Here is a 23,907-nt window from a genome sequence, read left to right on the forward strand (position 1 = left end):
GGGACTGACTCATTTTAGAGCCTCTAGTGGACATTAGTGGAACTGCAAGTTTTTTGGCACTTGATACCGGGTTTACTTTTCAGCTCTCGATGTTGCTGCTGGAGTTTGTGGAAATGAGGAGGATGGACAAATAAATACAGCGGTGACCTCATCACAGGGAAACTAACCTTCATACTCCGATAAATAACTGGCACACTTTTCTCCTTCATGATTAGGGATGTTTTATCATACTTTCACATATCCTTTTTGAACACAGCTGTCAGCAAACACATTGCCTTCTCAGTATTTAGGGTCACAAGTGATATTTCTGGATGTAAAAATCCATGACCAGAATCTCAATTACAAACAAACTGCTGAGCTCTTTAAACAGACCCAAACACTAGAGTTTCTCATAGCTGAGCTTTAAAAAAAAAACCGTAACCCTGTCTGTTATTTAAGGCTATATTTACTCTTGTCAAGATTTATGTCTATTAAGGCACATTTGTTTGACTTCATCAAATAAACTGTGTGATAAAGAACGATGAAAATATTTGCTGTGGCAATAGAATGAAATTCCTAATGTTGGAACACTGGAGAAGCAGCTCAGCTACAAACACTCCAAAAGACCTAAAAATGTTCCCCCTTTGTGCTCGACCCACTTGGATAAATGCCACGTAACGGAAAGCTAAACAGGAAGGTTATGTCAAGAACTTCTTCTCTGAACACGCTCTTCTGCTCACCTGTCTCACAGAGTGTCCCAGTGAAAGCAGCGGGGCACGTGCAGGTGAAGTTGTTCACCCGGTCGATGCACTCCCCTCCATTCAGACAGGGCTGCGACTCACACTCGTCTATGTCTGCAGGATTAACAAAAGCCACTTAATTAGACACGAGAGCTTTATCTGCTGTTGAGTCATTAAGATTTATTAATCGTCAGGGGGAAAAACGAGACATTATTGAGTAAGACGCTCTGCTGGATTAGGAGCACTGAGCTTCCCTCCGGAAAGCGTACAGTTTCACTGACCAGGTGTGTGGGATTAACAATAATCTGGTCTCATGTACAAACAAGAACTCATGAGCTGTGCTGAGCTCGATTATTAAATCCACCATTAGATTCAAGTTTCATTAACAATTAAAGAGAACTAGTAAAAAAAGGTTTTTGGTTTGGAGGCCGACGTGACTTTGGTGAACTTTCTCCCCCCCCACAAAAAAACCCAGTTGGTTTGCAAATCCATTCAACCGTAACCCATTTGTCTAGGTAGACTGGGAAGCTCTTTGGAAAGAAGCATCTGCCAAAAGACTCAGTTTGATGTAGAAAGCAGCAGAAAATATTTCCTCTGGAGAATGATGCCTACTTTCCCCCCGCTCACCTGTCTCACACAGGACACCAGTGTAACCCGGCTCACACACACAGGTGAAAGCGCCAGCGCCTCGTACACACGTCGCGTTGTTGAAGCACGGCCTGTCTTTGCACTCGTCAATGTCTGCAACACACACACGAGCGTGCGCACATACACACACATGTAGAGAAACAGAGAGACACGCTCATGGAATATTTACTCAGCTGATTAATATATCCGCCACACTGTTCCCCTCACTCTCCAAGTATGTGCTGCTGGCTGCGAAAGGTATTAAAAGAGGTCTGATACATCTCCACAGGCTGGACTGTGGGAAGAAGCACAGAAGCTCCAGAGAGGCTGGACCAAGATATCCTAAAAAAACAAAACCCCTCAACCTTTTCTGTGGTGAAAATGCTAAACTGGAGCAATTACAGTGCGGCACTCCACAGTTCACACACGGTTTGAAATAAGCAGTTTTCAGCTTTTCTGCTTTGTAGCAAATAAACAAACCACAGACATCACACAAAACTTTTTCTGTGATAGCATGACATATGAAATATGTATTACTTAAATTAACTGCATTTCTTCCAGATCAATAGGAGAAATTTTAAATAAAAAATATATTTCCATTTAAGTTAAAAGTACATTTTTAAAGTTGCAAATATGAATGATCAACTGGAAAAGATACCACTTTATGGTAATGTGTCAGTTTTACCTGTTTCACAAAGAATCCCAGTGTAACCAGGTGGACACTGACACATGAAACTATTAATCTGGTCTTTACAGGTCCCTCCGTTCTGGCAAGGCTGTGAGGCACACTCATTGACATCTACAGTGACAGGAACACAAAACACAGAGGAGATAGCATGACATTTTTAATTTGAGAGAATCCTCTTGTCAGGGTCAAGTAATGAGAAGAAACTGATACAGGTATTAAGGAATTATCCAGGTGTCCCTTCGGTGAGGCAGAGAAAATCTGCTGACATTAATTTTCCTCATCTCAGGTAGTCAGGAAGTCATTCACAATGTGCAGAGCGACAGAACAGGAAGCAGTGTGAACCATAACTCACCGATTTGGCATCTTCGACCGGTGAAGCCAGCCAAGCAGGAGCAAGTGAAGGAGGGGTTGCCTTTAATACAGTCATCGATGCACTGGCCTCCGTTCAGGCATGGGCGGAGGTGTGGGCACACTGACGCTGCAGAAGGAGGTCGATGGAACTGTTTAGTTAATCTTTTGTAAGTTTAGTGTTAAAATCTGGCTGTATTAGAAAACGACTTTAACCCAAGAGGAATCACGACGATGAGCCTTGTGTAAAAACTAGTGTAAAACTTTATTAATTATGCTAAACTTACCTTAGATTCAATTTAACAATGACAGGATTTGTTTTAGATCTGTTTTTTAGATCTGGGTAGGTGGCATTATGCTTTTCCTTGTTTTTTTTTAAATCATATATATGTACTGTTCCAGTCTTGTGTCATATTAAACATAAACCAAAGTTTGAAATAAAGAGGTCAGAGTATGTGCAGTAATCCCTGTGAGCACAGAGCTCAGGCTTCAGACTCTGAACACTCAGTTTTAAAACATTTTTTTTAACTCTTGGATCTGTATGATGTCATGTATTGTGAAAGAGTTCAGTTTCTGAGATGTAGCCAAAAAACAAAGAGCTAAAAAGGAAGCCAAACATTATGTAAAAACAGCTTTGTTTTAGGCAGTGGCTTAGCTGGGGGACACGGTAACGATAAAGATAAAGATAAAGAAGGATTATTGTTTTACCTATAAATCATGCAAAGCAACTCTAGTAAGGTTCTTCATAAAAATAAGGAGGTGGAAATGATCACTGTGTCTGTTTATTATACCTAAATCTCTGCTTTACTTGTGAGGTCTACCTGTTTAGATGGTGTCCGGCACCAGTGCTATTACTTATCCAGGCCTTGCTCTAAGTTTATGCTGTGTTAGGGAAAATAATCTAACATCTACATTTACCACATTCTAGTCTCTTTTATTTAAAAAGAAAAGAAGCTAAATGGTTTGTTCCAGACTAGGACACTGAACTAAAGGGCTGCACCAAAGTCCAATATAAGACAAATAAGGATTATTTTGAGCTATGAATCATGCAAATCTGAGTCCAAGAACATTAAAATGAAGCTAAAATGAGCACAGTAGCTTTCCTTAAGACAACAAAGTGGATTTGAAGAACTAATCCCCAAAGACCAGCACTTACCAGAGTTATTGCAGCTTCCCACTTCTACATTTGCGTCATCTATGCGGAAGACCCATCTGCCCGGGAAGCCCACATTGGTGGTTCCCTCAACATTTACGACATCAGCTGTGCGAGAGCCAGGGATGTTGAAATAGCGCTTGCCATCACCAGCGTTAAAACCTGCCTGGGAAGAGGCAGACATAATAAAGAAAAGAAAAAAGAAAAGAAAAGAAAAAAAGCTGAATTACAGTTTAGATTAATGCTGTCGGAGAGCGTATCACACCGGAGGTACAACGTCTGCAGATAAACATGTGACCTTACCTGTGCTGCAATCCCGCCTAGCCCAATGAGGTTTCCTCCGCTGCTGGCATGCATGCCTGTGGTCCAAGTGATGTTATTGTATTGGAATATAGTGAAGGAAAGCTCTCCGTCTGTAATGAGCACCACTTGGAAAGTATTCACCTGCAGAGAAGAGAAACAGGCTCAGATAAATGGCTTCCTGATTTCTAGGAAATTCTGTAAGAATCAGAATCCTCAAGGTGATGATTTACTCAGGCCATTCATATAAAACTACTCTGTAAGACTCAAGAAACCAAACTATATCCCTGGTTAAGAGTCACTTATCTAGACCCTAAAGACACTTTAAAGAGGGCTAGTTCTGTTTTTCCTTATACTCTGCCATGTATCTCCTGTTCCATTGTTGGATGATCATATTAAACATGGTCAAGGTTTCAAAAATGAGGTCAGTGTATGCAAAAGCAATTGCTGTGAACTAAAAGCTCAGACTTCAGACTGCTCTAAACACTCAGCTCATAAAAGACTGTAGATAAAAGATGAAACAAAGAGCAGAAGTGCCTTCAATCTGCATTCTTGCTAATGGGCAGCAGGAGGTGGCTCGTCTCTATACAAGCTTTCAGCTAATTGTTTTTCTACTTTTGGATCTTTAAGATGCAACCACATTAGTCCCACAAACCTGCTGTTCAAACTTTCTGTTTTTGAGGGGCAACCAATCAAAACTTGCCCCTTAAACATTATTTCTAAACCTTTTTCTGGCACAAACCATTCCAGAAGACAAAATAAATTCATGCTGATTGTATTCATTTGAATGCAGATTTAAAATAAATAAATAAATAGAATTGGAAATGAGCATGATAGGCCCTCATTGTACTGCGTCTACATGGTTGCAGGATGTTAAATGAGAATTCATACTGGTGTTTGAGAGTTTCCTCCAAAGAAGGTGACTTGATGCCATGTAGAGATGTGGACCCACGTTGCATTGAAGTTGGGGAACTCTGAAAAGTACGTCCTGACATCACCGGAAGCCTTCCTGAGGATCACAGGATCCTGGCTCTCTCTGTAGAAGACTGTCCCGGCTCGACGGTTGTCCACATCAGCCCAGAACGGCGCCACGACCCTTCTGTCTCCAGCGATTGGAAAAGCTACAGGTGTGAACTGCGACACCTCTCTCAGGAAGGACACAAGGCCATTGTTGTTAACCTGAGACGGAGGAACAGCTGGAGTTAAATCAGTAATAAACTGATAGATTTACATATCAGATTTAACCACTGTGAATTCTTTGGAGGACTTGGTGGGGTTAGCGTGCTGAGGAAGAGCTGGAGGGAGCATTTCTGACCTCACAAAATAAACAGCAGCATGGGGTGGTGAAAGTTCCCATAACGGATGTTTGCACTTTCGTGTAGCGAACAGACACTACTTTTATTTCAAATAACGACGGCAGCTGAAAAAACCCAGTTTCTGCTGATCACACACCTGCAAAGTCATCACAGCAGGAAGAACTTCAGGGTCTGTAAATCCATACATTTGCCCGCAGCAAAATAACCAGGTAAACGAATCTGTCCCCTGTGAGAAATGTGCATGGATGTTCTACTGCATGGCAGAATATAAGCTTCTTAAAATATGTAAAGTAATGAATTAATCACTTGATTAACTGATTGGGAAGTCATCAGATATTACATCAAGAGTCACACTAATAATCAGGAAAAATATATATTTATTGGTTTATTTCTGGATTTTCTTTCTTTTATATCGTTACAATCGAAACAGCTGGACTTCTAGAGGCCAAAAACAGGATCATTTATTTATTAAAAACTAAGTTTCCCTAGAGTTGCCCAGGAGAACCTACAGAGAGGACATTACATACCTAACCTGACACGTGTCAAAAAGAGCAGAGACAGTGACGCTCTTCACAGACCGCTTTGAAAGGAGAAAGCCTCATGACACAGTCAGAGCAGAGAGCAGAGGGCACAGTTGACTCTTCTGTGGTATACACGTTTAGTTGGTCTCCAGCTGCATTGGAAATAACATTAATATCAGAACTTTGTTCTGCTAAATTATCCATAATGTTGTTATATATATGTATGTATGTATGTTTGCTTGGTGCTCAGCTCAAAGTTCAAACTTTAACCCTGGAACCAAGAATGAGACAGGCCACTGAAACTAGTTCTCAGAAATTCAGGTGGACACGTTTTTATAAAATTTGTTGTTACAAATTATTATAAAGTTTGGATGAGAAATTTGCACAAAAGCTGCAATCTGCCCATTCTTCGTGGTCACCTTTTTGAATACACACAATCACATACACATTCAGCTTTCCTCTGAGCTGTCCTCTTTTCAATTAAGCAACATGACTGTCATTAGGTCTTTCAATTGTAGCCACAAAAACACCTGGGATAATAGCTAGGATACTCTCCTCCTGAAGGGACACTGCAATAAGAAAGTGAGAAAATTAAGCATAATTTAGGAAGGAGTCTACCTGTGTAGACTTTGTGCATAAAAAAGAGTGGATCTGAAACCCAACTATTCATTAAATGACATAATACAAATGGGTCACAGTGTTCACCAGCTGGGGTTCAGAAAAGATAATTGCACCCACACAAAATGAAACTGGTGCTTTCCAGCAGTAACCTCTGTGGGGATCAGCCCACATAAGAGCACATAATTTTACAATTTATTAATTGTTGTTCTTTTTAAAAAAAAAAAAAAAAATTAAAATAAGCCACTGTTCCCAGTATAATTCATGTTCTCCTGATTCCTGAAAAATGAAATTTTTCTTGGACATTAGGAAAGGTTAGGAGTTGTGTTGAACTAGTGAACCCAATCCCTGAATATTCAGTCTTCCAATCCTTGTCTATATGTAGGATCATGGTTCTCAAACTAGTGGTCCACAAAGTAATTATCTATAAGTCCATCATTTTGCTGTTCCAAACTGGGAGCACTGTAGCTCTTAAAGCATCATATTGTATCTGGATTTGTGCTTGCTAGCTAGCTGGTGAGCATGGACAAACATTTGAGTCAGTCTTCATGATCAAGTGATGCCAAACCCAAACCAGCTAAGTGGAATTATGAGAGCATCCTTGTAAACGTTCCCTGGCTTCGAAAGTATAAGAACCACTGATGTAAGGCTATTTGGCCAGCGGTAGGGGTGAAGGGACGGTCTGGGCAGAGTGCAGGAAAAACTTTTTCAAATCCCGATGTTGACAGGTACGATTAAACCTGAGTGGAGAGGAAAGTTCTGCGGGATAAAGGGCTGAATCCGTGTGAAAGGCTTTCATTCATGCATTATTTCTGTGCACCCACAGCATGAGATTCTTCCCTTCATAGCACCAACCCTGTTTCCGCTAAACTCTGGCGTGAACTTTACCTCTCTTTTAACATTCAGGCCGAGCTGCATATGACAGTGACAAAGCAACGTCAGATGGCTCAAGCTCTGCTCCACGCATGTATGAAAACCATAATTTGAAGGACTTTGCTGTAAAAACAGCAGAGGAAGTTTTGTTTGGCACAGCACGGGGGCTCAGTTAATTGCCCGACCACAGCCTTCCCCTCTGCACCAGGGTGATGTGGTGAGAATGTGGCCAATGTGTGGGGGGGAAACATTGGAGCGAGTGCAGGGGCAGGGCCCGGAGGTCAGCCAGAGCGCCATCCGATACTGGGAGAAAAACAAGAGAGAGGGCACAGCGCTAAAGGAATGGAAGGACGCACATGAATTACAAACCTTGCACACCCACATGCCCACTAATGAGAGACCTGTGGTGGCAGCGGTCTGGAAGTGAATCATCTTACAGCAGAATTAGTGTAGGAAGTCATGAACACTAAATAGAGTGTATATTCTAATACTGGAATATGTTTAATCACCTAATCGAATCTCTTGTAGCATCTGGAACGGCTTAAAGAAGTGTATTTATACTTCTTTGGGTTTTTTTTAATGCTACTTTAATATGAAAATGACCTCAGAGGAATAAAAATGAACTTGGGACCCTATTGCTTTGCATCATATCACATTATTTTCCTGTGCTTGCGTTTTCTAACTAGATTGTACCAAACCGGAGAAGGATGTTCCTACATCACACTCGTGGGAGAGTGAATGGGTTCAAAGCCAGTGCCATGTGTTGCGCTGTAACGTGACCAAGGTCAGAGTCAGACCGAAGAGTGGTGCGATCATTCAACCTTGTAAGAAGCATCTCTCGCCCCATATTTCTTACTCTCACTCTGAACGGTGCCACTTCTTTCTGCTTCTTCCTAACGCTCTTGTTATTTTTTGGGAATTCTTTGCCGGATACATCCAGGATTTTGCTTGGGTGGTTTTCTTTAGAGCTGAGCAATTTATGTAGTAAAATAAACTTTCATCTGGCTTAAGTCAAGCCAAAGCAAACCCCTAAATGAAAAAGGTGCCCATGGATCGGCTCAGGAAAACATTAGTTTTCCTTGTCAGAAACGGAGGTTTCACAGCTACAACCCTGTCCAATTATTTGACGAGACCAGAGGAAGTGACTGCAGTCTACAGTCTGTGCACTTGGCCTGTAACTCCTTAGCCCCGGCTCACCTTATGCTACAAAGAGTTTAGAGCGAGGCAATAAATCCTGTCGACAACTGCAGGGAAGCACTGAAATGCTTTCACAGAACGGGTGAAGTGGAGGGTTGGTGTAATATATACGTAAAGGCACTCAAATAAAGTCTTAATTTGTCAGTCATACAGTTAAAAGTGCAAGAGCTTAAAATGACTTCTATCAAGGACCTCATTTGTCATCTACAGGTTACAATCAAGCAGCAATCTCTTGGGTTGAAAAACGAAGCCATAAATTGCAACTCCATGAGTGCCCACTTGAGGCTGACTCCAAAAGTGACCCAGTCCCCATAGAATTCCATGTTAAAATGTCTAATTTTGTGGCAATTTTGTTCCCATCCTGGGAAACATAAAGGTTTCATTGTTCTCCCTCTTCTACATTGGGCTTTTTTAAAATACTAGATACTGGAGTTAGTCACTTCTGTTGGCAACATAACCAAAAATGATGGCAACCAAAACACCAGGATTAAAGTTTCAAAATGCAGAGTCCAAAATCAGCTGCTGACTTCACACTTTGTGAAATATCCCACCTTCAGTCTTTTTTTCTTCACATTCTGCCACATACAAAACCAAACAGAATACCAGCACTGCTAAATATTCTTCTAACAAAAATCAATTACTGAGGAAGACCATACACAGTATAAGAGATGGATGTAGCTTTACAACTGCATTCTTTTTAATGGCCTCCAGGGGCTGATACCTGTGGCTGGAAAAAGATTCCAGTCCTCTAGAAGTCTATGGGATAATGTCCCTCAGCCCTGACCTCAATAAACACTTTCCTTTGAGTTTATGGCCTCATTCACTTATTTCGGGTCCATCCAACCACCCATTTTCTCCCACTTATCCAATTCAGGGTCGCTGAGGGCCTTTACCAGATGTTAATGGTCAAAAGTCACAAGTCTACTGTGGGGATTCATATTGAGTCGTGCTAAATGGAACATAAAGTCTGTTTTGTAAATTTTGGCCATTCTGTGTCAGAAAGGACGATAATCCAGAAACAGATTAAAACATTGTTAGCCAATGAGTGCGCGGGTCAGAGCCCTGTGTCGCTCGTCACATTCATCTTGCCTGTGGGCAAAGTAAATGTGTTTCGCAATGAGTCGTCATCAGTGCAAACTATCAATAATCTCTCACTGTTAGAAGATTTTTAGGTTTGACACTTTTATTCATGATGTGGTTTGTGCTTATAATGCTTTTGTAGACAGTTAAAAAAATGAATGTGATCAATATATACATGTATACGATTCTTTAGTGTACTGTAACATTTTAACGCATTACTTTTTGTATTTTGATGACTTTTTCATGATGATTAAATAAATCTATATTTTTATGATTGCTTCCTGTCATGACGTTTTTCGTGAGGGCCACCATAAGATTGATTGTGCTCTATGTTTCTTGGTGTTTGGACCTCACCCGTTTTTTTGTGCGTGTAGTAGATTTTTTTTTTTTACATTGCTTTAATGCAACGTGTTTGTCTCCACACAAAAAAATATTAAGAGTCAGTATTTTTTGGGGGCACTTGACACGTGTACGAGTTGGAGTCGAATCTGTTGCTTTGTATGTACTGCCAAAGAAAAAGCCTACATTTCGTTCTTACATACAGAACTGTATTGTTTTATCCTGAGTGCTGGGAACACCCAGGCCAGGCATTCATCGGGCAATCACCACCACACACTTGACCTTTGTGTAGTGCATGTGCAAGAGCACGCAGGCATTGCTCAGTCATCACGAATAAAAGTCCCGAATCTCAGAAAGAATCACTGTGGCCATAACTAAGCAAATACGAGATGCTTGACTTCTTCCATCAACAAAACTAACAAAAGTTTTTCCTCATGAGCTGAGATTGATTAACATTGTTGGGACATTCCTACACACACCGGTGAACAGTGGGGCATTTCATTTATTTTTGGGTCATGCATTACCTGTGAACAAATAAATACTCCAGCTTTGCTGTAGCTGAAGTACTCCCATTGTGAGTAAGTGTTAGTTTTAGAGACATTTCCCTTAAACTGCTTCAAAGTGGCATCAGCCTCCTCCGCTAACTCTCTGCAACAAAGAGAAGAAGTGTATTCCCAAAAGCCCGATTCTTTAAAAGAGCATCATTCACTTGAACACTTTAAGATGTTTTTAAGTATGTGCAGAAAAATCGTTTCCATTGGAGGATGAACTGCTTCTAATATAACACACATCTCTCATCCTACACATGCATGTAAAATGCACCCATGCAGAGTACAAAGAATAAAACTCTACGCACACATCTTTGGGCCATACACGGTGGTGAGTGAAACGAGTGAATGAAACTGTACAAAGTGTTGGTGCTCTTCAGAAGACCAGATCAGCACTAGCAGATGTGTAATCTGTAAAAATACAGATATGCTGTAGAACGTTCTCGGTGGAAACATTTAAATGTACTGAAATGTTGTTTACGTGCATTTATTTCCAGTGACAGTCTATTTAATCCACTGAAAGACTTGGGACTTTTTCCACTATCCATGAGAGTTTCTCTCTGCACTAACTCCCTTTGATCGTGCCCGTCTATTCTCACATCTGCTTTTAAACTTGTGTTCTTTCCTCTCTGACCTTGGATGTGCTCCTTCGCTGTGTTTACGCCGGTCATCCGTAAGAGTAGTTAATCCATGAAACGCATTGTTTAGAAGCCCTCTAAGATTCTTTGCAGATACATCTGCATTATGTTAAAGTGATTGGTCATTTCTCAGATAAAGCAGCTGGACAGTTCCAGGGGGAAGACCCCTGCCATGTTATCTGAGGCGTGGGAGGAAGGGAGGAGGGGAGGGAGGACCCGGAGGAGGAGAGAAACATGAGAAAACTCCCTGACACAGACCGTAACAGAGGGACAGCCTGGTTACGAGGCAGAAATGGGACTGGAGTGGGACCAAGTCGGTATCTTAGGTGACATTAAAAGTATCTGTAAACAAGCGCTGCATGGCTGTGATGATCCTTAAATCTACGGAAACTCCTGCAAACAAGACGTCCTGGTTCAGAAATACGCTCCGAGGCATGTTTACTGCTCAGCAGAATCAGTTATGATAATGAAGCGTGACAGCGCCCACAAACCATCTAAAACCAGTCTGATTCTGCAGCTTCCATGTAGCCCAGAGGCTTGGAACAAAGTCCTGGGAGAAATTATTCATACAAATTTACCCCTTTAGTACTCACTGAAATATTACCTGTTCAAAGCAGCTCTCTGGTGGCAGATATTGCCCTGTGGGCCGCCTGCTTTACAGCGCATGTTAAATGGATTCAGGTGAGGTTTTAAAACAAGCGTGACTGTAATTTCAAGTGGTTTCTATAATTTGCTTTTGCTTTCTCTGACCTCAGAATGAGACGCAAAGCAAGAGCCACGGGGTATCACATCACTACCAACACAGCACATTTTTCAGATTTAGATTGTTATCTCTCTATCAGATGATAATTCAGTCTAAGATCAACAAGCCAAGCAAACAGCAACATGTCTTATCTTGTCTAATTTCACTGCAGAGTATCAGTATTGTTAAAGGAGAAGTGCCAGCAGTTGTGCTCGTAAACATCGCGTCTCTGTCTTTACGCTGCGTTTAGATGCAGGAGAGTTTTACATTTTTCCACATGAGGGAGCTGACCTCACCGCTCGTGGCGTAAACGCTCAGATTAGAAAAACAACCTCTGACCTTGCCCATTGTTGCCATGGTTCCTCAGCCTCCCTCGCCCAGTGTTTGAAGAGGGAGGAAGGGGAGATATGAAGCGCAAACGCAGATGCCTCACCACAACAGGTGGTGTTGATTTAAGGGAGTTCTGCCTTTCCATGCGCTGGAACCGAACCCAATACATGACAAAGGCAGATCAAAGGCTGTTTCACTGTGCTGTGCGAAAATCCTTGTCAAACCGTTGGGCTTCCTCCCATGAGTGCTGTTTCTCTCTCTCTCTCTGCTGTGCATATTTTCCCTCCGCTCTCTCGCTCCTTCTGAAAAGAGAACCACTCACAGATGCTGCGGCGACAGTAAGAACACAAACTGTCACTTCCTTTAACAGCTCTTTGCAGATTTATTATAACAGGAGTTACCACTGTGCTGCTAATAGTTTGTCTCTTGCTCTGCCTCTGTGCACTCGAGGGACCTCAGAGTGCAGAAAGGGGCAGATGTAAAGAGAAAGTCACAGAGGAGTATGATTACACCCGTGAGGGGAAAACGCGATATTCTACATGAACGTATACAAATTCTCTGAGGGTACCGCAATGTAGTATTTGGCTGTGTGCCACATCTCAGCTCCCTGAGGCTCTTATACGATCCACAACATTTCAGATCCAATTGCCAGCTACCAAGTGCATGCACACTCATAACCAGTGATTTCAAAACACATCAGCAGAAACACACTCCTCTGTACTCACATAGAGTCCTGTGTGCCTGTCTCCAAAGAAGGGGAATGCAACAGAGATCTCCAGGAGCCCGGAGCCGCCGTCATCCTGAGCAATGGTCTGGGAGTCCCCCTTGTCCCGGCCAAAGGGGTAGAAGTCCTCCAGGGGCACAGCGGGTTCCACGCCGGGCAGCAGGGTCAGGAAGAAGAGGGTGCAGAAGCAGGGCAGCAGGGCTTCCAGCACCAGCACCATGGCCTCAGCCACCCAGGGATGGAGCTGACAGCAGGCACAGCGGAGGAGAGGGAGGAGCGCGTACACCTGAGGCAACAAGAGCAGAGCAGAGCAGAACAAGACAAGACCGCACGTTCTCCCTCTGAATCCTCCTCTGACTGCTCTCTGGTTCTCCTCACTTGTCCTTCAGTGGTGAACTGGGCTTCTTGTGTGAGACAGGGGAATACTGCAGATTCCTTGCATTCTGCTTTCTGCTGGGCACTGCATGAGCTACACTCTGTCTCACTGAAATGAAACGAAGGAAAGGAATGAAAGAGGGGGAGCAACCTGATTCAGCTGAGATTTTTTTTTTTAAAAACAATCCAGTGATTTGGTCCCTGATAGTCAGCTTAGAAATATCCTCAATAAAAGCTCTATTCTGCTTGCCAAAGGAGTTCTTTCAGCTTTGGCCCCACCTCCCCCACAGGGATTCACTACCTTGCATAATTAGCTCCTTCTAGCCAATAGCTAGAACGAGGCCGGTAACTGGATAAGCACTGGGCGGATCTATGGTAATCAAAGGGCTGCTTTAAAGAAACTGACAGGATTTTCCCCTTTCAGTGAAACTCCTGCTATGTGACACAGTGAGAAGACATGTGTGTGAACTGTTGGGGAAATAAGTGTGAATTTAAATGGAAGAAAATGGAAACGGGTTACTGGTGTTTAAGAAACTCAAAGTCAGAATGAAAACATGCTACTGCGATAGTTCAGGGTTGTGGATGATTACAGGATAAGTGGCAGTGAACTTTTAAAGGATCATGAGGAGTGTGCACCTATCTTTGACAGAAATCTATGGCAACAGCGACAGAAGGTCATTCTCTCACACAGGAAAACAAGAAACACTAAATTCACAAATGCTGTAAGAGTGCAAAACTCACACGTCGTGAAAGAGCCAACACTATTGTGAAACTTTGAAACTGCGCTTTAGTTTATTGAAAATAATCAAAACTTCTGCACCATTAGTACTGATTAAGTCAAACACCACACATGATAACATTCATTTATTTAGTCTTTTTGACATCCTAAGAAAAAATCTTTTAAAATCTGCAAATGACTATTCTAAATATTTGGATCTGCACTCATATATATTCTTACTGGGATTCACATGATCAATATGACAAATGAGTTTGCAAAAATAAAATAAAAATCTAGGAAAAAGAAGAAAGTATGAACCAAGAAAACTGACACAGCATGAGCAGACTTAGAAACGCCAACTGCGGTGAGTCAGAGGAAATCCTTAAAACAATTTGGCACATCCAGTTCACTTATAAACAAAACGCTCTTTGTTTGTTGTTGTTGAGTTTTCCTTTGGATTAATGTAATCCTGTGTGCACATGTGCGAGGTGGGAGCGAATGCAGGAGTGGGTTTCTCTGTATGGAGATGTAGGTTGAAACGTAACGCTGTTGGGAAGCAGCCAACAGAGGCGGAGGAGCACGCTCTCACTCTCACTACACGCCGGGCTGAAGCATCTGATTGAAATAGGCCTGTCGTCTTCTCGTCTCCTGATCGAGCTGCTCTTTGAGCGCCAGCAACTGCAAAAAACCCCAGATAAAAAAAACAAAAAAAACAATATCTGTAATCACACAGAAAACATTCACAGGTAGATTTAAAATACCTGTTCTTCGAGGCCTCTGACCCTCTGTCGATGTGCCTTCTCCCTGCTCTCCAAAGCCTGCTCTGCCTGAAGCTGATTGTCTCTCAGACGCTCCGTCTCCATATCCAACTCCTGGTGGTGGCGTGCTGTCACCTCCAGGAGGCGGTGTGCGTGAGCATGCTCTGACTGGGAGATGTGGGCCTGAGGACAATTCAGAAAAGATTATGAGACTGAAAACACAGAGAGAAAAGGTCAAATTCGGGTTTTTGTGTACTTTTAGTGTCTCCTGGTGGGGTTCTCTGATCACAAATTTTTACAAACACATTATTTGGAAGGCAGCTGTCTTTAACTTCTGCATTTTCTGATTTACACATTTCTTTTGTTGTGTCTTTATAGGCTGCTGTCAGATCCACTGACATTTTGGCTTCTTTATGGAAGACACCGTCTCTCTCTCTCTCTCTCTCTCTCTCTCTCTCTCTCTCTCTCTCTCTCTCTCTCTCTCTCTGCCACACCTGAATGCCACAGCTGTACAACATCTGGATCCTGTTCCAGAAACCACAAACTTAGAGTTTAACTCCTGAACTTTGAGATGGGAAAGTCTTCTTCTTTGGGTCCAGAAAGGCTTAACTGAGTTAGCCCAGTCAATTCTATATGTATGTACATGTACATGAGTATGTACATCGTAGGTCATAACAAGACTGACCCACCAGTGGAAAATGGATGGTATTTATCTCAGAAACATCATCTTAGAGTCGTTTTAATTAGGTTAGTCAGGTGAGTCATTATTTAAGCACTTAAAATTACTTTTTGTTTAATGATAAAAAACATGCGACGACGCTGTAATTTTCCTTTTCAATCTACTAAATGTCTTTATGATATTTGCTGTGAAACTGTTTGCTGGTACTGCTTGTCCTTCAATCCTTTTACAATAAAAATGTTCTGATGAGTTTATGGACTCTACTTTCAGGTCATACTAAGTAAAACATGAAGTCCATTTTGTAAATTATAGTTGTTATTAGAGCCAGAAAGAAAGATTATCCCGGGTGTGTGTGGTGTGTGGTTTCAAAGTCAGATCCAACCCTTGCTCATCGCATTGAGTTGACTACACTAACCAATCAATCTTTCATACTGTCTCTAGCAGCGATGGAGTGCACAGAAATGACTCAGTGTCAATTAAATTCAGTATCTTGAAGCGATGACAGCTGAAATGATTTTTTCCGTTTATTTGGAGTTTTTAACATCATCATTACGAACACTAGAAAACTTTAGATTGTCTGTGATAGATGAAGGAAACAGGACGCTATGAGAAACAACATAGCCATTAAAAATGATGAAAATATAACCATAATTTCAGTTGCTGGAACAGCTGGATTGTTTGAGGATTACGTATAGATCCTATAAAACAGTTTGTGCTGCCAGTGCAGTCCCTGCTCGTCCTCTGCTGTAATCCTGGAGCTTCTCACCTGCAGAGTCTGCATCTCGTTCTGTTTTCCAGCCAGCTGCTGCTCCAGGCTCCGCACCCTCTGCTCCAGCTCCTCTCGTGCTCTGGCGACAGATGCTGCCTCCTCCTCCTTCCTCAACCTCTCCATCTCCACCTGACAACAGCACGAGGGTGACATAACGTGAACGACTTTACCATGATTGTTCTGCACCCGTGTGCCTTCCTGTAATCGGTGTAGCAGAAGCCGAGCACAGAGCCTCTCGGTTCCCACAGTCCACCTCCGTATTTCCCTCAGTTTGGGATGACTTTCTACAGCAAACAGAAAGCTCAGGAAATAATAACACTAAACTACAGAATAATAAAGACAGTGTTCAGTATTTTTATGTGTCTTATATGTCTTCACTTGGTCCAGGAGCCTTCTGACCAACACTAAACGTGGATTACTTCAGACCTGGCTGCTGTCACACAAAGGCTTCCAGCAGTTGTAGAATTTGCAGTCTTTAATTACATTTAAAGCCAATTGTGGTTTGGCTTTCTCGTATATTACAGATATTTTACCTCATATTCAGCAAAAATATCTTTTAGGTCCACTGACCAAAAGCAGAGTAATACTTTAGGGCCTGGGTTTAAAAAAATAATTAAGATCGTGGCTTTAATGCCTTGTTTCAGCTTTTTGCTTTTTAGTAACTGGGATTCATTCTCAGTATTTGTCACTACTGTTCTTATTTTTTTTACTTTTATGTTGATTTATGACATAAAAGCCCCAAATAATGAATAATCCTCTTTCATGCTTATTTATAACTACAGCATCTGTGTTTTCCCCTGTGCTTGTTAAGGCTGGCAGCTTTATAATATTAGGTTTTGTGTGCCACACACACAAGTAAAACATTTTTAACAATCAGTGTATTCTAACACCTGACTGAAATCTCATGTATACCGTGTCTTGATCGACTGACTTTAACATTCCAGTAACCCCACACATATATTTACACGTGCTGTTGTGATATTTTTAATTGTAAACATTATAAATCTGTCAATTTACTTTTCTTACAACTTTTCATAGTTTTCACAGGAACCGGTCCACTGGTGTGACGAGGATAATGGGGATTTTGTGTAAAATATATTTGTGCATTCGTGCATCACGGCTAACAGAACTACAGAAACATTAAGAGATATTAAAAAGTCCACGTTTTTTTGTTCGTTTGACAACCAGAGCAACCAGAGTTCGGACAAACTTGCTGCTTATTTGGAAAACTGTTTGTTGCCCAGATACCCAAATACTATCTCCCTGGTACTGGTCTCTGTTTGGATAAACAGTTGGTAGCTTTCAGAGGCGGGTGTAGTTTCAGGCAATACATCCCTTCTACAGTGGAACAGTATGGCATAAAGATCAGGTGGAAATATGATGGATTTGGATAAAATTACTTAGATTCCATAAATAATGACATTAGAGTATTTTAGAACATCTCTCATAAATAAAGGAAACTACACTGATATGAGAAACACAATCTTAAAAAAAAAAAAAAACTTTACTCAGCCATGTTAGCTCCTAAAGTAAAGCTTTGGCCCTTCAGGGTTTAATAAGAAGTAAAGCAACTAAAGATTATGGATGTTTCTCCTGTTTTGCATTTTTGGTGATCCCTTGTTTAAATAATAAAGTTTATTTGTATAGCACTTGCCAAAATGTATTAGTTTTTAATGCTAATTGTTTCAGGTTTTATTTTTACACACTGACACAACAGCCACACAGAATCTCACCGAGCTTTCTGAATTTCGGGGAGAAAGCTGATAAGTGTAATCAGTGTTTGAAAGCACTGTGCAGCAGGCCAATCAGCTCACCTTCTCCAGCGCCTTTCTAAGTGCAGATTTGTCTTTACCAAAGCGTGTCACCACCTTCTCGATCTCAGCTCTCTCACTCTGGAGCTTTTGCAAGAAGCTCTGGAGATTGGCGACCTTTTCTTGGAGTTCTTTCTTCTCTCTGTGCAGCTGCTGGGAGGTTTGAAGCTCAGCCTCCTGCTGTTGCTTTAGGCTCTGGGACACAGTTAATCAACCACACATCAAAACAGTGTCTTGACCTTTGTACCTGTATTTGCTTACACTTCTACCACTGTGACTCACCTCCTTTAGTGTTCTGTTATGTTTCTCTAGCTCAGAAATATTAAAGTTTGAGTTTTCTTGGACTCTTTGAAGGTTCTGGTTCTGCTCTGCGAGCATGTGGTTCAGCCTCTTACTTTCTGAAAGGGCGTCTCGTGTTTTATCCAGACGTTCCTATGGACACATGCACATCGACAAAAACACAACGCAATGGATCACCTTTTTCACGGAAGGACCCTGTCCAGTAAAGCATTTAGACATGGTCAAGATGACCTGCTGAAGTTCAAACTGAGCACCAAAGTGTAAAAGAATGATGATTTAAGATAGTCTGAATGTTGTTGGGTTTTGACAGGTGGTCTAAGTATTTCAGAAACTAATGAGCTCCTGGGATTTTCCCACATAACCATCTCTAAGATTTACAGAAAATAGTCTGTAAAAGAGAAAATATCCAGAGAGCGGCAGTTCTCTGGGAGAAAATGACTTGTTGATGTCAAAGGTCAGAGCAAAATGGCCAGACTGCTAATAAGAGTGCAGAAGTAACTCAAATAACCCCTCTTGATACACTTTGGTCGCCTTACTAAACATATTCATTTGCACCTTCCAAATCTAAATCAGTGTTTTTGAAAACCTTTTGTGCCCAAGTTACACCAAAGACAAGCCAAACAATTCAAGGCACAGATGTATTCATTTCTGTGCAAATTAGCCTCTAGATCATGTGTCATATCCATCAGTTTCTGTTTGGTTTTTGTGAAAGCCCGTTTGTAAAATGTTTTTGCAAGAATACTCCACTAGCTTACATCTTGCCTTCATCTCCGTATCAGGCACAATCAGAGTCCAACCAACAGTCTTGTTGCCTCTGGTTCAGAGCCAGCTCTCTTTTGAAGTTTCTCTCAGAAGGGACATTTGGTTTCCAGGTGCTTCTTTCACTTGTGGCACCATGTTAGCAAATATTAGCAAATATTAGGACATTTACTCCGACAAATGGCTGTTGAAATCCCCTGTTTGGTTGAAGTCATGACACTTTTACTCTTTCCTTTATTGGGTACGCAGACGGAAGATTTTTAGCCAAATGAGTGAATGCAGAGTATTGATACATTATCAACAATTCATTTATTTTAGCGCAGTTGGACATTGTGTCACAAAAGTCCAATCGAATCGAAAGATCAACTTAATTTCACTTTTTAATTTCACATTTAACCCAATTTCAGTCTTGATTGCCACGGACCATTTAGAATCTTTTAGATCTCTAATCAACGGATAAAATGCTCGATGGGATAGATGTAGCGCCTAATTTACTGCTCAGATTTTGACGAGTTTGAATGAAACCACAGCAGAGTAAATAAAAAATATGCCAGAGCTGATGAGGCCAGCTAAAACATGGGAGTTGTTCTCCTGCTGGATGGAGGGTTCAGGTGAGAGACTGTACCTGCAGCAGCCTTCGGTCCTGCTCGCTGGCAGTCAGAGCCCTCTGCAGCTGCGTTATCTGCTCCTGCAGGGCTCCCGTGTTGCTCCTGCTGTCACTGAGGGTGTTTGACAGTTTGTGAATCTGCTCTCTCAGCTGACTCTCATGTTGTTCAGCTTGAGCCAATGACGTGGCCAGTCTCTCCTCACTAAACCTCAGCGCCGCGCACCGGTCTTCACTCTCACCCAGTTTTCTCCTCATGTCCGTCAGCCTCTCCTGTAATGCACCTGCCTCAGCATCCAGCTCTGCCACTCTCAGCTGGGCCCTCTGCAGCTCGCCTTCGAGAGCACGTTGAGAAAGCTCCAGACTTCTCACCCTGCCTTCTGCTGCCTCCAGAGACTCCTTCAGTTTCTGCTGTTCTGAATTTGAACAAGTTTCTAACTGTTGAACAACCTCCAACTTGTCCTGTAGAGGGAGAAGAACAGGATTTCCTCAGCCTCAAAGAAGATGCTGTCAACATTTCTCTCAACAATATTTTGCTTTTTACGTACCTGAAGTGCTCTGGATTCAGCCTGAGCGGCTTGCAGACTAGCCCTGAGCTCCTCTTCAAGGCTTCTCTTCTCTCTCTCTGTGCAATGTGCTGCTTCTTCCTGCAGGGAAAGCGAAGTGTGTGCCTGGTTCAATCGTTCTTCCACGTCTCGTTTTCCTGAAAGAATATATGTATCTGTTATATATGTAAAACATATTGCTTGCTTAGGCAAATAACTACTGCTAGTTTGTGTATGAGTGAAGAGTTCAGTGGGTTTTTACCCTCCTCTAATTGCTTCAGAGACTTTTGTAGTTGTAGTAGTTGGGAGGATGATTTATCCTGACTGTCTTTGAGTTCAGTCACATGCTGAGTTAGACTGACTACCTGAGCCTTGGCTTCATCCTGAGGAAAGCAAAGCCATTATTTAAGTGAAAAAAATATGACTATAATATCAGAGTTTGAATCATTGAACTTATAATCAGTTATTAAGATTTTTAAATATACCCTGTCTCTTTGAGCATCTGTGAGTTCTTGCTGGAATTCCCGCAGGGCTGTATTGACTGATTCCAAGTCAAGCTCTTTGTCTTCACCATAGGCCACGGAGAGCAGAGATCCATTGGCCACACTCTCTCCTCCTGACCAGACACCACACTCATCGATTCAATTTTTCAGAGAGAAACATGGCACCATGATGCCCTATTGTAAGACCCAACTATACCTTTTGAATAGAAGTGGCTTCTCCAAGGGGAAGGAAACCGTCTTCGTGACCCTGGTTTGTCTGAAAGCCTCACGTGGTTGATGCCAACAGTGCGGCGCAGAGCTGCATACAGCCCCGCCAGCTTGAGCTCCAGGTCCCTGCATTTGGCATCGCTCACTTCCAGCTGCTCCTCCACGCTCTGGGCCTTGTTTTTAGCAACACCAACCTGCATGGAGAGTTCTTTGATTTGCGCCCTGGCATCTTCCAGTGCTGCCTCCAGCTGGGCGGTGGTTTCTCTGTGCCTCTGGTCACTCTGCCGCTGAAAAGTTTCTTTTTCCTGCAGTAGCTCTTGGTTCTGATGCTCCGTGGACTCCAGCTCCATCACACGACGCTGTAAACCTGCGACCTGTGCAAACACCAAGAAAAAATCAGCAAAACTAAATATGGTCCATCATGTGTTAATTACATAAAGTAGAAAATGTTTAGCAGTGTTCATGTGATAAATGCGATAAACCAATAACAGAATTTGTAATCTATTATAATTTGAGGACACAGCTCGACCTAATAAATTAACAGGTTATTAAATGCTCCTTAACCAAAACGTTAAAGAGACCAAAATCTCACTACAAAATATGTCAATCTTGTAAATGATGATGATGATGATTATCATTTTTTTAAATTTATTTTACATCTTTACATGTATTTGAATCTTTAACTGTTTAACTGCAGCATTAATAATGTGAACATAAATTGATCTACAACACTGAAAAACTGTCATTTAAAACATTATTATTGATAACTGTAGTTCCAATCATGCTCCAAAGGATTTTTAGTGGCCTAAATGTAGCTGTGTAAATAAAAACAACATGGCTTTAAGAAGTTCATCTGTTTCCCGATGACAAGCTTGTCGACTTCACTGATAGAGCCTCAGAAATGAGAAAATAAGGAGTAACAACAATTGATTAATATACTGTGGAACCCTGACCCTTCTTTATAACCCACTACATGTCAGAGAAATAAAAACAAACTTTCCTCCAATAGCAAATGTTTAAGTTTTATACATCAGGCTTTTCTCAAATGAAGATGAGGGTGTCCCTTTGCACTTGTTTCTAGAAAAACGCAAAAGGGCATCAGTCTCACGAGTAAATCATAACATGAAACCCACAATCCTGTCAATTCTTTCTGTTTATTTTCCATTTGGGTTTAAAGGAAGAGTTTCAAAGATGCAGACCACTTTAAGTGATGGGATCCCAACAAGCTACATGTGGGACAAAGTGTGTTTTGGTGGGACATAGTTAATGCTGAGAGGTATTTAGCATCGGGAATAAGAAATATAGAACTGTTCTTCTATATTGGCCAGTGGATTCAAACCCACAACCCTCTTGCTGTGAGGCGATAGCCCTAACCACTGTAGCAATGTTGCATGTTTGCTTATAAAGAAATGAAGTTACTGCTGTATAGCTCCAAAATATTCTGAACGTACAGGTTTTGCACTTTTTGCAGACTTGCTGTTACGTGTAACTTATTTTTTTGCTTCTATTTTCACGAGTTTATTTTTGATCATTTGTTTTCAGATTGGTTTTAGATAATGTGGAGATGTTTTATGTTAAAAACGTTCTTGGTCCGGCCTGTTTCAGATCAAACTGGAGAATATATTGGCCATTACCTAAAGTGGTTTACTGAGCTTACAGACTGGTTTATATGTAGTTTGAAAAGGGAAACATCATCATTAATCAGCGTTCTAATATATCATAATGATCATCAATTTATTCTGGCATGCAGAATACACACATCCACCCGATATTCACTTACTGCTGGAAGGGGTCATGGGAATTTAGGGACCCTCAATGTGAATTTATGGGACTGAAGAGCTTGAATAATGAATTTATAATTCAATAATTTGCTAAAATGTTGAGCAACATTTGGATTTTTCAAACCCACTGCGCAGTAGTGTGTTATGGTTCATGCTGACTGTCACTGTGTGAGTGTGACATGTGAGGTATGTTAGCCAAGGTTGAATGTTTGCTCTAGCGTGTTGTTAGCATACTAACTCCCGGAGGCCTTCTACCTCGTTTAGCACCGCTTCCCTGCCAGCTTCACACTCCAGCACTCTCTGCTTGAGGGTGAAAGCCTCACGACGTGCCTCCTCCTCCTTCTGCTCCTCCTCACATACCCTGGCCTGCAGCTCTCGCAGTTCCTGTTTCTGCCGGATGTTCTCTCCTTCGAGGACCTTTACCTGTTCATGTCAGCACAGCACAAATTACTCCGATATAATTCTTCATTTCAAATAAATCAGATGGAAACCAGTGACCTCAGTCATTCTTCACCTGTCTGCGCAGTTCCTGCAGCTCTCTGCGCGCTTGCAGACGAGACTTCTCCAGCTCTCTCATGCCGCTCCGAAGAGCTGTTGCCTCTTGTTGCATTGAGCTCCTCTGCTCCTCTAAGACGGCCACTTTCTGCTCATTCTCCTCCACAGCTCGTCTCAAACTAGTCAAGACGTGGTTAATATTTACACATTAAAAAATATGATAAACATCCACTGTTGGTGGACGATTATAGCAACGTGCCTTGCATGGCAGCCATACCTGCTGTTATCACTTTCGGCTCGCTTGACGAGAGCTCTCAGCTCCTGGTTTGAGGCTTGGATGGCTTCTTTCTCTCGGGTCTCATTACCCAAGAGCCTTCTCAGGTCCACAGCATCTTTGCGTAACTTGTCTCGCTCCTGTGCACAGCCCTGAAGCTCTCTGTGAGCCTCAATCAACTCCCTTTGCCCTTTAAAACGTCCATCCTCTCCCTCGTGCAGCTGTTGACGGAGGCCCTCCAACTTCATGGGAAAGTTACAGAGAATTAAAGGCATGATGTATCAATAAAGAAAATTAGAGGGTCACAAACAAGAGCAAGAAAATGAAATAAATAGTTTAGAAACACTGAGCTTTTTTCTTGAGTTCTTCTCGCTCCAGCCCAGAATTTATTTGGTAACAAAATCCTCCTGCATGCCGACTTAGGATCGGATAATGCATCATAGCCTCACTGTTTGAAAGCTATTCCTCAACATCTCCTATTTTAAGCATTATCTGCACTATCTCAAAATACTCTCTGACCTATATTCTGTTTTATGGCAACATTTTGTGTGTTGAAGGGAGGCCCGAG

General features: G+C 41.9%; 2 protein-coding genes across 7 annotated transcripts in view; both read right to left on the bottom strand.

The window, feature by feature from the left end:
- The window catches only part of sned1 (sushi, nidogen and EGF-like domains 1), a 63,357-nt gene extending 50,373 nt beyond the window's left edge, over positions 1 to 12,984 (bottom strand). For both annotated transcript variants that reach the window (XR_013905512.1, XM_026157831.2), the window contains exons 1-8: positions 12,763 to 12,984; positions 4,727 to 5,014; positions 3,839 to 3,979; positions 3,539 to 3,701; positions 2,387 to 2,512; positions 2,032 to 2,145; positions 1,347 to 1,460; positions 720 to 833 (exon numbers count right to left, since the gene is read on the bottom strand). Coding sequence is in view for 1 of the 2 variants with exons in the window: in XM_026157831.2 (XP_026013616.1) it covers positions 720 to 833; positions 1,347 to 1,460; positions 2,032 to 2,145; positions 2,387 to 2,512; positions 3,539 to 3,701; positions 3,839 to 3,979; positions 4,727 to 5,014; positions 12,763 to 12,981 (1,279 nt within the window). In the remaining variant the exon portion in view is untranslated. The remainder of the gene's footprint in view (positions 1 to 719; positions 834 to 1,346; positions 1,461 to 2,031; positions 2,146 to 2,386; positions 2,513 to 3,538; positions 3,702 to 3,838; positions 3,980 to 4,726; positions 5,015 to 12,762) is intronic.
- Positions 12,985 to 13,111: 127 nt separating this feature from the next.
- The window catches only part of crocc2 (ciliary rootlet coiled-coil, rootletin family member 2), a 44,547-nt gene continuing 33,751 nt past the window's right edge, over positions 13,112 to 23,907 (bottom strand). For 2 of the 5 annotated variants that reach the window (XM_026157828.2, XM_026157826.2), the window contains exons 24-36: positions 23,343 to 23,581; positions 23,085 to 23,244; positions 22,826 to 22,993; positions 20,779 to 21,163; positions 20,565 to 20,695; positions 20,342 to 20,462; positions 20,083 to 20,237; positions 19,556 to 19,996; positions 18,154 to 18,303; positions 17,875 to 18,066; positions 16,058 to 16,189; positions 14,616 to 14,795; positions 13,904 to 14,532 (exon numbers count right to left, since the gene is read on the bottom strand). In XM_026157828.2, coding sequence (XP_026013613.2) covers positions 14,449 to 14,532; positions 14,616 to 14,795; positions 16,058 to 16,189; positions 17,875 to 18,066; positions 18,154 to 18,303; positions 19,556 to 19,996; positions 20,083 to 20,237; positions 20,342 to 20,462; positions 20,565 to 20,695; positions 20,779 to 21,163; positions 22,826 to 22,993; positions 23,085 to 23,244; positions 23,343 to 23,581 — 2,538 coding nt within the window. In that variant the 3' untranslated portion in view covers positions 13,904 to 14,448. Of the gene's footprint in view, positions 13,246 to 13,903; positions 14,533 to 14,615; positions 14,796 to 16,057; positions 16,190 to 17,874; positions 18,067 to 18,153; positions 18,304 to 19,555; positions 19,997 to 20,082; positions 20,238 to 20,341; positions 20,463 to 20,564; positions 20,696 to 20,778; positions 21,164 to 22,825; positions 22,994 to 23,084; positions 23,245 to 23,342; positions 23,582 to 23,907 lie in introns of those variants that run through there. The other 3 variants (XM_026157830.2, XM_080297750.1, XM_026157829.2) reach the window with 3 other exon arrangements.

This window comes from Astatotilapia calliptera, chromosome 23, assembly GCF_964374335.1.
Source record: "Astatotilapia calliptera chromosome 23, fAstCal68.1, whole genome shotgun sequence".
NCBI classification, from domain to species: domain Eukaryota; kingdom Metazoa; phylum Chordata; class Actinopteri; order Cichliformes; family Cichlidae; genus Astatotilapia; species Astatotilapia calliptera.